Raw genomic sequence first — 12,918 nt, forward strand, 5'->3', positions numbered from 1 at the left:
TATGGGAGTCAGTGGCTTAGGAATTATTATTGCTGTCATTACTTCATTTATTTTTCATAACAACTTCAGAGGTGGAATGTTGTTCTGATTTCATACAGACCGGAGGGTCGGTGTGGGGGGTGGACTGAGCTCACTCCTGGGTCTCAGGCCTGGGGCCCTTGCTCTTCACGGCTGCTCCACTCACATTCCGTGAATGCTGGCTGTGGACCTCCAAGCCCCATCCGTGACCCCGGCATTGGTACGGGACCGCCGTTAACCCGTGTCCTCAATTTCTCTGGGACGAGCTCACGGGGGCAGCAGTGCCAGCAAACGAATGGACGGGGCCGCCATCGGGCATGGGTGGAGAGCGCTTCTCCGATGTGGGTGTCAGCAGCACAATGAAACCCCTCTTTAGAGGCTGTCTGAAGCTGTGCTCTTCCAGGCTGTGTGCAGGATTTGGGTTGCTTTTTCTGGATCCGCCTCAAGTGCCTTAGACCCAGGTGGAGACCATCCGGAGTAGATGGGTCAGCAAGCGTGTGCGTGCAGTGCACGTGCGGTGTTGGGGTCCGTGGGTGAGAAATAGCAGCAAAACAGCAGATTTGGCTCTTGGGTGAGGAGCTTCTTCCCAGTCCAGCTGGGAGGAGAAGGAGCGTGCCCGGGGTGACGAGAGGCAGGCGGGGCAGCATCGGAAGCCTCCTGCTTCTCCAAGAAGCTTGACCTTGAAGGGCAAGCTTGACCTTGAAAGGCAGGGTGGGCTCGTGCTGGCTGCGTGTGTTCACAGAGGGGACAGGGACTGAGGGAGGCTGCCTGAGGGCTCGGCTGGAACTCCCCCAGCCCCATCGGTGAGAACGAGGGCACAGACAGGTGCCTCGTCCTGCCCGCACAGCCACCATCAGGAAGAGTCTCAGATTTTCAGAATCGTATTTTCGACACTCCCGAGGCCACACAGTCCCTCCTTCTCAGAGAAGTCTATCTTCTGGAAATCAGTTTCTTCATCACTATTTTCATAACCTCATTTAATAAAAGAGCAGTTTTCATGGCCCTTCTTAGGGTAATGTCTGCTTTCTGCCGTCGTGTTAACTGCAGGCTGTTTTCCCATCGTGTTTGGGGATGAAGCTGGTTTCTGGCTTCTCCTGTAAAGTGTTCTATCTCCGGGGTATTTCCTATCCACTGCTTCTGCCTAGCCAAGTGCACGGTCACTAGATTTGCATGTGTTTCTGTGCATTTGCTTTCTAAAGCTCTTAATCGGCAAGGCTCTTTCTAAAAATTTTAAAGAGGCAATAGAAGTACAAGATGATATATGAATGGCATTTTTTAAAAGAATACTCAGACATTATAGCTACTGTTTGGACTGTTCCTCTCCAACCTGTAACTTACGCCCCTCCTGTTCCATTGTCTCCCCATCTGGGGGCTTCCCTTGTTGCCCAGGATCGGACTGGGGCGTACGACGCCTCTGAGAACCCTGCTCTCTCCTGCCTCTGCCTCTTCAGGTGGCTCCGACCTGAGGAATTCTGTATAACACAGAAATAACTCCTTTCTGTAATGGTTCTTTAGCCCTGTGTTTTTCAGATTATGGCTGTGACCCTTTATTAAAGGACCTCTCACACCCACGTAAGAAAAATAGAACAGACCGTCGACACGCCGGAAGGGCGAAACCTTCATTTCAGTTGTGTGCGTACACGCACGTCATGACATCTGGGACAGCAGAGGAAACGTGTGTCCTTTAGTCAAACATATTCGAACATCCCTGCTGGGTTCCGACATACTGCTAAGCTTTTATGGAAGAGAAACCAGTTATAACCTGTCTCTAGTAAAACGGTCTTATGGTGTGGGAAGAGTAATGGTCACAAGGCAAGGCAGAGCCCCCGAGTCCTGTCGAAGATGTTCCCTAGTCGGCAGCAATCACGGCGGGCTGCCTCTGAGTGGGTTCCCACAGTCTTTGGAGGATGGCTTCTCCTCTGTCACTCCTACTCACTGTTCACATCTCAGCTCAGATGGTCCTTCCCCGGGGAAGCCTTCCCTGCTCCCCCGTCTGTATCCGTTTCCTCCGTTAGATGCCTCCATAGAGCTGCGTTTCTTGGCGTCAGAACACCTGGCTCAGTTTTTAATGATACATTGATTAGGATGGTCATTTTATTGTCCGTCTCCCTCCGTCTTCTAGACCGTGACCTCCACGGGACAGGTCTGGTTTTTCTTATTGCACCTGCAGGAGCCAACACGATGCCTAGCATGGAGTCCACACCTAGTATCCAGCAGTGGCTTGGGGCACGGCCCCACAGTCAGCTGACATCAGGCATCCCATAAAACCCTCTGCTGGACTCAGGTCTTTTCCAGAAAGGAGGTGGGGGTCTGATAGCACAAGATGTACGGGTGGGATCGAAGCCCCAGGAGCTTGGCAGAGGCCTTGGCCCTTAGCCACTGCTTTTTCCACACACAGACCCACGCTGCCCGAGAGTGAGCGGACCTCCTTCTTCCCGTTCCCCAGTGCTCCCGGTGACACTCACAGAAAGCAAAAGCAGAATTTGAGATGGAACATCTCTTGGTGATGGCCTCTTCTCTGGCTGCGGATGGGGCTCCACCATTCCCGGTTCCATCGTTACAAGCCCCTCGTTGCAGTAAAGAGTAGTCAGGCCATTAAACATTAATTGGAACCAGCTCATTCGGATTCCATAGTGTCGCAGGTACACATTTTAGCTGAGGCTCTGATCTGTGTTAGTCTGAGCACAGATGGGTGGTTTTTTCTCCTCTCTCTGCAAGAGTCTATGAGGGGGGAGGCGGAAAGGTGGGGAGAGGGGAGGATCAATAAGTATTTCGAGGGTTGCCTTAGCATGAAAAACATGTTTCCAAAAAATAAATAAATAAATGTTTTGGAAACATTTTATTTTAGGTGGGAGAAAATGCTGACACTCTGGCCGACTCCCACGACCAGGCATTTATCGGGGGCACGGCATCGTCACAGCCAGGGAGCTCGCGAGTGTTGAAACTGCTTTTCCATTTGAGAGGCTGGACCTCTGTGACCCCGACCATCATTTCCACAGCAACCAGCTGCGATGAGATGGGGGCTTTGACCTCGTAGGACATTTGCAACAAGAAGCAGATGAGCTTTCAGATGGAAAATTTACTCTATGGCCTTGAACAGATCTCCTAGAAGTGAATCTCAGTTTCCTTATCTCTGGAATAGAGAAAGGAACAGGACATTCTTTTGATTGTATGTGGAGAGATCCATGTTGGAAAAGCATGTATGTAGGTACTGTTGATCTTCCCTAAACCAGCCCAGGGTTGATGTGGGCAGGAAGAGCTGTTGCCTGCGCACGTGGCTCTGTTCTGGGTAGCTGTCAACCGGCCTGCTTTCACTTCTCTGACCAGCACCTCACTCTGTTAAACTGGCTTCCTGGCTGGTCCTGGACAGGCGAGCTCACTGCCACCCCAGGGCCTTTGCACTGCGGTTCCCTGAGCATTTTCCTGTGCTCTTCCCAGGGGGCTACATGGCCCCCTCCCTCCCTTTGTCTGGGTGTCTGCTCAAAGTCACCCTATTAGAGAGCCCCTATTAGACACCCCATATGAAACAGCAACTCCAGAATGATCTGCCCCTTCGTGCCTTTTCTTCACAGCACTGGGATCACCTGGAATTTCATGAGCTTCACGGGGCAGTGTTGTTGTCATAGTTGTCTTTCTTTTCTTTCCTTCTTTCTTTCTTTCTTTCTTTCTTTCTTTCTTTCTTTCTTTCTTTCTTTCTCTCTCTCTTTCTCTCTCTCTCTCTCTCTCTTTCTTTCTCTCTCTCTCTCTTTCTTTCTTTCTTTCTTTTTTTGAGTTTGGTTTGAGTTTGCTACACCTGCCAGACTGGCACATAGTAGGCCATTCAGTCCTCATGAAGAACCTTTTTTTCATTGTTTTAAATTTACTTATCTTTAGGAAACTGTTTCAAAGAGTAAAAAACTTGGCCACGATCGTGGAGGTGGCAAGTGGCAAACGGCGGTCTAAAGCCAGGGTGGACATCAGGTCCTGAATTTTCCCTCTGCCTTGAGTCTGTCTTTCCTTCCACCTCTTTCCCTCTGAGTGCTGACGCCTTCGCCTGCTTCTCCAGGTCCTTCCCTCCTCACGCCCAGGCCTGTCCAGGCTACCCCACTCTGCAGTGCTCTTTCTTCTGATCCCAGGCTACTGCCAACACAGCCCCTACGCCAGATCCTAGTAAACGCTGCCCGCTCGTCGTGTTCCCGGAGAACCCCGTGCTTGGCCTTCTAGAGCGGCGGCTGCATCTCTGACCATGAGTCAGCACGCTGCATGCGTGGACAGGCCACCGTGGCTCCATTCCCTCGCGACCCGTGTGCTAGGAGGTGTGTGTGGTAGGAATGGCTTCCCTCACCCCGTCATGGGGTCAGACGTGGCAACAGCTGCGAGAAGAATCCCTGAGGAAGTCTCACCGAGCGGCGTTTGGACAGCCTGTTCTTGGGGGTGTTATTCTTTGTTTAAACGGTTATTTCTGTGGGGCACCTGGGTGGTCCTGTCGGTGAAAGCATCCAACTCTTGGTTTCGGCTCAGGTCATGATCTCAGGGTCATGAGATCGAGCCCTGCATCGGGCTCCACACTGAGTGTGGGGTCTGCCTGAGATTCTCCCTCTCCTCTACCCCTCCCACTCGTGTGCACACACGGTCTCTTTCCCTCTCTCTCAAAATAAATAAATAAATCTTTTTTAAAAGACATTTATTTTCGTGTCACCTGTTGGAAGACTATGGGATGCCTTACGTTTAATTTGGACTTTATCTTTTTCACCATATCTGAGGTGCTTTGGGGCATTACCGTAATCCCTGGAAAGGTGGGACAAGCAGATAATAATCTCCCCTAGTAGAAAATGTGCACAGTACCGTACTTATGCATACTTCGGTTGGCAGAGACTGTTGTTCACTAGACAACACCTGACGTCCAAGTCTTGAACTTCCCTGTTGCAAACTGTAAACATTCAGCTCTCCAGCATATGGACATGATGGTGCTTGCTCGGGCTGTTTTCAGCTAGTCTGCTGACGACAGTTGCCGGGAGAGGAAGCCCTGGGCACAAATTCCTAAGGTAGCACCGTTCCTGTGGTGTGTGCTGGCCACGCTGAGCTCATTTTCCCTCATCCCACACCCTCTGCTCTGCTTCCTGCAGGAAAAGTGCGGTGGCGGGACTTCAACCAAGAAGCTTACGTTGGAGGGACGATGGTCCGCTCTGGGCAGGACCCCTACGCCCGCAACAAATTCAACCAGGTGGAGAGTGATAAGCTGAGGATGGACAGAGCCATACCTGACACCAGACACGACCAGTAAGTACGGAGCCGTGTGTGGGCCCGGGGCTTCACTTGCTTTCCCACAGCCCAGTAAGTGGCCTCACCGTGCCACCACCGTCGTTCTGGTCCTCTGGGCAGCTGACCCCGTGTTGTGTCCTTTACAGGGTGGTAAAGCTAAGAAAAGTTCTGAGGCATACGACAATGGGACTTCAGCCACGGGAAGTGACAGGCCCATTTGGGATCAGATTCTAGTCTTTCGGATGCCCTGAGGCCGGACCTGGAGGCTGTGGGTTGCTGGCCCGAGCGTGGGCGTCAGCAGGAGAAGGTTGTCCTGCTGCCCTTATGTTCACTCATCACTTGTCATTTCTAAAGTCCATCCACACACAAGCATCGTTTTCCGTTGTTCACAACCTCGTGGGAAGGAAGAAAATCTGAATTCTTGCTTGTAAGTCGGAAATGCTGTAGAGACTAGAAAGGGGAAAGAAACAATCTGGCAGGGTAGGTGTGACATTGAGACAGGAGGCACAGGGTGACCTCTGACCACACGAGGAGCTCTCGTCTGCATCCTTCTCTTGATTCTTCAGGGATCTGGGACCTGAGGGTGGAGGCCACCCTGGGGTTTACCACGCTCGGCTGACAAGGTCTCCAGCCGTACTAATGTGTGTTCGTTACCGCTTACGCGGAAAGTGGTATCCATAGTCCTTACTCTTACCTCTGAGCCTTGCTGGTGAGAACCTCTGATTGGGAGGCTGTTCACACGGGCTTCACTGGGGATGCATCCTCTTTCGGACTGTGAAAATACAAGCAGCTGCATTTAGAGGGCAGCCGTTTTCCTGGGTGTGGGTGGGCATTCCTGCTCACGGAGTAGCTCTGTCAGGGATGGCACATCGGGGATGCATATCTGCTATGACTCAGACGCTATGTTCGGGTCCTGGGATTCCAGTCAGAAGAGCCCTGTCCTGTCCTGGCGGGTGGCGGATGACAGGTGCACCAGGAAGCAAGGGGGTGCAGTACTGTGAGGCCTGGACAGTCTATTCCCAGTGAGTGCATTCAGGGGCCCCCAGAAGGTGGGAAGGCCAGGAAAGGCCCCAAGGAGGGGTGGGTCCTGAGCTGGAGGCCTCCAGAAGGAAGGGCAGGGACGAGGCTGTGACAGGCAGCGCCGGGCTTCCAGGGAGCCAGCCTGGGGTCTCATTGCTCTGGGTGTGTGTCCGGGGATTGAGAGGAGGGTAAGCTGACGAGAGACGAAAGTCAGCGACATCACACACGAGCACATCTTAAAAGTTTGGCCTTATTTTGTTAAGTCAGTAGCATACATGGAAAGTATTTTTTTTTCTTTCCTACTTTCAGGGGAACTTGACGTAACCGTAGGCACCATTCAGCTGCCAGTGCTCACTCCCTTAACAGTCCTCTTTGCGTTCCGGATAGCTCTGTTCACCCCTAGCAGCGCAGAAGGATGCAGGTTTACCAGTCTTTGGACTGGGGAAGTCAGTGTGCAGTGTGTGTAGGATATATTTAATCTATGGAACATATGATGGATATGTAAATGTATGTGATATGTGATACTAAAATCTTACCATTTTTCTAAATCCAGTCGTGGAGATTGTTGAACGTCTCCTGCGATCCATTCCTTCTTTTTCAAGGGCAGTCCTGATGCTGCACTCCTGGTTAAAGACAGCGTGCTTAACCGTTTAACACCCTCTCTAAAATAGAGTTTGCTGACCTGGGATATAAGGACCCTGGGGGACCCACACGGCAGCTTTGGGACCCTGAAAGTCCCACAGCCGCGTGTACCGTCCCAAGGTGTGGACACGCCTGCGTGTCTGGGGAGAGCCCCCGGGGGCCTGCATCCCCACCACCATCCCTCCCCAGGCCGACTGGACTCTGTACCACGCCTGTGCCAAACGCTCCTTGGGGCGCCCTCAAACCATCCTCCGGACTCAGCGCTGGACACAAAGGTTGTCCTCACTGCACGGAGAGGACACGGAGGCTCCCGCTGTGTGAAAACTTGCCCAGGGATTAGGAGCAGCTGACTGAAGGCCAGAAAGGGGCAATGTGGCTTTTAAGAGGGGCTTGGGCTAAACCCAAGAGAGTGGTTAAACTTCTAGCAGAATCTAGCTGTGAAACCTTACCTGGTGGCTTGCCTCGACTGTTTGGAGTCCCAGCTCCATGAGACGGTGCGCCTGTCACCGCACCGCTTGGGTGGGAGTGGTTTTTCTGCCCTGGCTCCTCCTCCACCGACTTTTCCTTAGGGCTGCGAGAAAGTAGTGCCTTTTGTGACGACTCATCAGTGTGTGGGCTGTGGTTCTGCCTCCATTGCGAGCCCCTTGAAAGTCCCCCAGACTATATATAGACACGCATAGCTTCTTTTCAGTTTTTGAGATAGGAGTTTGTCCAAACAGATGTTTGACTATTCATCTCATGGTGGGATGTGTTAAAGGTGGGGTTAATTTTGGTTCCAGTTACTGTGTCACGTTCATTTGCATGTGTTAAAGGAACAGCTGGGCTGCCTTCCATGTTTGTTTGACTTTGGCTAAATTAAAGTCTACCCAAGTCCCTCAGATGCCTGGAACGGAGCCAGCGTCCTGTCTTCAAAGTGTGAGCTCTAGGAGAACTGCTCGAATTAAATGTCAGGTGAAGGAGATCAAGCTAGCTCCGTGAATCCCCCCACCCCCACCGTCTCTGTAACAGAGAGCAGTTACAGCATATGACCTTCTACACAAATGTACTTTTTTGTTTGTTTGTCTCTGCAATATCCCCTTGGTCCAGGGTTATGGAAACGTTTGAATTCATACTTCACTTGGGGTAAATCTGAAAGCAATGCACGTGGTTAATTAAGAACAAGGTTTTTGGTGTCACACGGATCTTGGTCACAATCCCAGACTCTCCAGTGCTTAATTCTGTGGCCTTTATCATTTATAAGATGATGTCCCACGATCACCTCTGGTTACTGTGAGGATTAAATCGAATGTTCACAAGGACTGGTTCCTCCTCCCACAATATTTGGTCTGGGAGCCACATCAGCGAGGCGGCCCTTGATCTTGACCGCCTCCCCTAAGAGTGCAGCCTCCTGGCCCCCACGCCAGCATTCTTAATCTCCCATACCCTTGATTTTCTCCATAATTCATATCACCACCCGCACACCATGCGTTTGACGTATTTACACGGTCGTCTGTCTTTACTCATTAGAATAGCGAGATAGCGCGTGCAGGGCTGTTACTGGACGGCTCATGGCAGTCAGTAAACTGGTGCATATTTGTTGAGTGAGTGTGTTGCTTAGCACAGAGCCTGACATATGGTGAGTGCCCACTGAGTCATCAGTGATATTAACCGTCATAAAAGAATAAAGGAGAGTGAAAGGGAGATTTTTAAGCCGTGTTTATGTTCTTCCAGGACTGGAAAGTACTGCAAATACAATCTACTCCTTATTGTCTGTCGTTTGGGATAGATACAAGGAATCAGGGGTCCAGAGCCTTGCAAAAACACCAAATAAAACAAAACAAAAACCCCACACATTTGGGCTACGTTTTATTTACCTTTTTAAGTGTATTTAAAAAAATACTGTGCCAAAAAAAAATACATACATAGAAGCAGGGAGCCTAGGAGAGCTTGCCCGGAGTGAAATCCCAGATCTGACATATAGGAAACTCTGAGAAGTTAGAAAGTGGTCCATGCTAGTCTTGAAAATACAGTTTCTCCACTTCAAAGAAGAAGAAGAAGAAAAAAAAAGCTTCTCTACCTCATTTAATGTTATTTAAAATCTCAAATAAGCTATCAAAACTAAAAGCAAATTAAAAACCAATGGGAATTTCAAAAGTGCTTTTTCAGACTATTTGTTTCTGCCCCCTCCCACCTCCGGGAAGCTATTGTTACTGCCCTGGTAACAGATCATGCAAGTCGGACAGATCCAGACACATACGTACTGAAGGGGGAGCCAACAGGACGAGCTAATGGACTGGAGGAGGAGTAGGCCTTGGGGCAGAGCTCCAAGGTTTATGGCTAGAACACAGAAAGCGACGGGTGGCCTTTAAGTGAGATGGGGGAGGCTGAGGGGAGCAGGTGTGGGGGACACATCCGGAGTTAACATTTGGACATGTTAAGTTCCAGACGCGCTGCATGTGATTGGCTGTGTGTCTGGTGTTCAGGAGAAAAGTCTTGGTGGCAGTGTAAATTTGGAAATGGTCTGTATGCAGATGGTATTTAAAACCATGCGATGGACGTCATCTCCAAGGCAGTGAAACGTAGACAGAAATAAGGAGAGGCCCAAAGACCAAGCTCTGGATGACTCCACCATTGAAATTTTCAGCTGTAAAGCTGTGAAGCCAAGGCTAACACTTGGAGTTGGGTCCAACATGGTAGACTGCTTACTATTTCCTGTGGGTGCTGAGAATTGGAGAAGTGCTCTTGTTGCCTTTTTAGAGTAGGGGTAGGTGAAAGCCTTTCCAGCATCCAACTCAGAAGGGTTTTGTGTTGTTTGTTTTTTGTTTGCATTTGCATGTGTGTGTTGTTTTGTTTGCCTGGAAATGCGTCTGATGGGGACGTCAAGTCTGGAAATCAAGTGCAACCCGAGAAGTTTACAGAGTATCGTTCTGTCTGCTGGGGAAAGCTGGAGCTGGTTTGCCTTAAAATTGTTTACATAAGTAAAATCAAATAAACTTGTAGGGGGAGGAAGCTTATTCTCTTGTTTTCTTCTTTTCCCTTTCAGCCAAACAGGATTTATTTTTCCGAGTCACTGAAAAATGAGAAACACTTGGTGAAAGAATAGGTTTTGCTCAGGTTGCAAAAGTTAAATGACGAGGAAGTTTCTTTCTGTGTCACCACCCTTTCCTTTGATCACTAAATTAAAAATGAAGGGTTTTGAGACATTTTTGAGTCCAAACCTGAATACTGCTCCTGAGAACAGGGCTGTCTCGACTGCATCCCACGAAGGATCCTTTTCTCAGAGAGGATTGTGCCCAAACTGCCCACCTAATGGATTCATCTGGCAGGCTCTAAGTCGAGAAAACACTGTTCTTACTCCGTCCATAAATTAGAGTTGGAAGGTTGGGTTTGGTTTTGTTTGGAATCATCACGGAAGGGCTGTGTTCTGAACCGGTGTTCTAAATGTCTGGCCGCAACGGTGCCCGAACACAGAGACCAGGACTCTTGAGGGGACCGTTCTTCCTTTCTTCCTTTTATTTTTTAGAAAATTTCAACAAGAAGGCAGGCATTTAAGTCATGGGCTGTGCTGTTTATTTTGGCGGGAATGTCGGCGTTGATGTCAGTTGTTTTAAGAGTGGCCCATCAGGATTAAGGGTGGTGGGGAAAGATACAATCTGAACCTCTCATTGTTACTCAGTAAGAGTAAACACTGTGGAAGCCAAGAAAAAGTTTTCTACGTAAACTCAGCTGCTCGGAAGGACGCTCTGGTGCAATTATCATAGGACTCAGAGTTTGGTTTTTAGGAGAACGGAGGATCCAGGGAAGCAAGAGAAGTCTATCTCTGAAGGGAATCTGGCTCCTCGTGAGTGGGGGCATGGAAGAGGAGGGCTGTTGGGGGACTCAGGGCTTTTTTGCATTTCACATTTTTCTTATAAAAGTGGTGTCTTACAAACACGCGCAGCTGACCTCCCGATGTGGTGACTGCTTCGGGGCAGGAGTGTTCAGAGCACCTGCTCCCTCCGTCGGGGCGGGCAGGGTCCTAGTGGAGGAGGCAGGCGCCCCACGAGGCACACTCTAAGTTCAAGTGGCCTTGTGGGCACTTGTGGCCGGTGGAGCAGGGGGAGTTTGGCTGTAGCATAGCAGTGAGCCTTTAAAGTCTGTTCGATAATAACAATAACAGAATATTTATTGGACATTTTATCAGTCATGGCCTGTGCTCAGCCTTTTATGTGCATTGATTGTATTTAATCTGCTAGCACTCCTGCGAAGTAGGTAGGGAGATTTTTCTTCTGATGACATCATCCACTGGTCTCCAGAAGCCCGTGAATTGAGAGTCCGCTTCCAGAAAGCACGGGAGCCTCACGCAGGAGGCAGAGTCCCTGACTGCATGCTGGGCGGAGGCGGCTTTCCCCCTTTGTCACGTTGTCAGCAGGAGCACACTCGGGGCTCGGCAGGCACTTGGGGTATCCCAGCCCCCACTAAGGCACCACCTATATCTAGAGCCCTGAGCCCCTGGGAAGTCCTAGCATGTGTCAGTTCTGAGGCCGTGCTGTGGATGGCATGTCTGTGGGGCGGATGGGGAGCTGAGCCTCGGAAGCTGGACCGCTTGCCTGAACTCGGGCACGGCGGTCAGTGGAGAAACCAGAGCGCCGGGCACCTGGCTGCCCACTTGGAGTTCCGTCTCCAATGTGGCTGCCTTGCCATTGCTCTTCACAGGTGTCTTTCCCACCCTGGTTTTCAGGCATGAGTCCTGGCATGAGACCTCAATGTACCTAAAAAGCAGCAAGAGGTGGTGACTTAGAGCCTGAGATGCATTGGTTCTCCACTAGCCACAGGCTGATGGACTCCTGAGAAATTGAGAAGAAGCAAGGTTTTTGTCTCTCCCCCTCCAGTCTCAGGTTCTCCACGGGAATGTAGTGGAAGAATGGGCTCTGTGTCCGCTCCGTGGGAGACGTGCGGGTGTGCAGTTGGAGGCGGCCGGCTGCAAGGCTCTCTGCCACCTTGTCCTAGGGCCTGAGTTGCACCTTTCGTGCAAAATTCCGACCACAGCCCTGCCACCATTCACCAGCTTCTTTTGTTTTGTGTTTGTTTGCTTGTTGTTGGTTTTTTAAATTTTTTAATATGTTATGTTAGTCACCGTACAGTACATCATTAGTTTTCGATGTAGTGTTCCATGATTCATTGTTTGCGTGTAACACCCAGTGCTCCATCAATTCCTTCCCCCCTTGATACCCATCACCTTGTTTTTATTTTTAGTGTTTTTATGAAACCAACTCCAGTGACAGGCTACTCTTCTTTTTCCCTTTATGTGTTCCCCTTTTTGATTATTTGGGGCCTTATCTGTATCTAAAATAAAAAATGCCCTGAACTGGGAGACAACATAAGGCATAGACAGTGGAGATTGTCTGTGCCTCGGTCAGCAGCTCCGAGGGGTCTGATGGAGGCCTCTCTTAAAAGATTAGTAGCAAACGTTCTGAAAGCTTAATCCCCAAGTGGCTGTGCACACATGTGGCTCAGTTTCCCTGGCAGTGACTGTGGGTTATAGTTTGGGCAGAGATGGCATGGTCCTAAACGAGTAACGTAATTTTGTTTCTTTATTCTTTGGTCCCCTTTCCACGAATATCCTGGGAAGACAGTGATGAACACGAAAGTCCTCTCGGTCCTCGAGGAGTTTGCAGTGCAGTGGGAGAGGCCGATGGATACACAGACACTTGCACAGTCTAGGAAGGGCAACCGAGCCAACTCGAAGTTGTGCTTCATTGCACTCTGTTCTTTAGGTTTTAGACTCATTGTGAATTGCTGTTATCTTCTGGGCGGCCTGGCCCTTTTATCCTCATGAAATGCCCTCTTTACCGCTAATAACGCTTTTGTCGTGCTCAGTATCGGTAGAACTGCTCCATCTTTCTTTGGTTTAGTGGTTTCTGTTGTCTATCATTTCCCATGCTTTCACTTCCAAACCTTTTGTTCTTATATTTAGAACATATCTTCTGTGAGTAGCAGCTAATTGGGTTGGGATTTTTATCCACTCTGACAATCTTG

General features: G+C 49.9%; 1 protein-coding gene across 1 annotated transcript in view; it reads left to right on the plus strand.

The window, feature by feature from the left end:
- Positions 1–12,918, plus strand: part of GALNT2 (polypeptide N-acetylgalactosaminyltransferase 2) — a 184,335-nt gene that overhangs the window by 112,230 nt on the left and 59,187 nt on the right. Inside the window, exon 3 of the mRNA XM_045783555.2 lies at positions 5,124–5,277. Within this exon, the coding sequence (XP_045639511.1) occupies positions 5,124–5,277 (154 nt within the window). The remainder of the gene's footprint in view (positions 1–5,123; positions 5,278–12,918) is intronic.

This window comes from Ursus americanus, chromosome 6 (genome assembly GCF_024610735.1).
Source record: "Ursus americanus isolate L20-20 chromosome 6, mUrsAme1.1.p, whole genome shotgun sequence".
NCBI lineage: Eukaryota > Metazoa > Chordata > Mammalia > Carnivora > Ursidae > Ursus > Ursus americanus.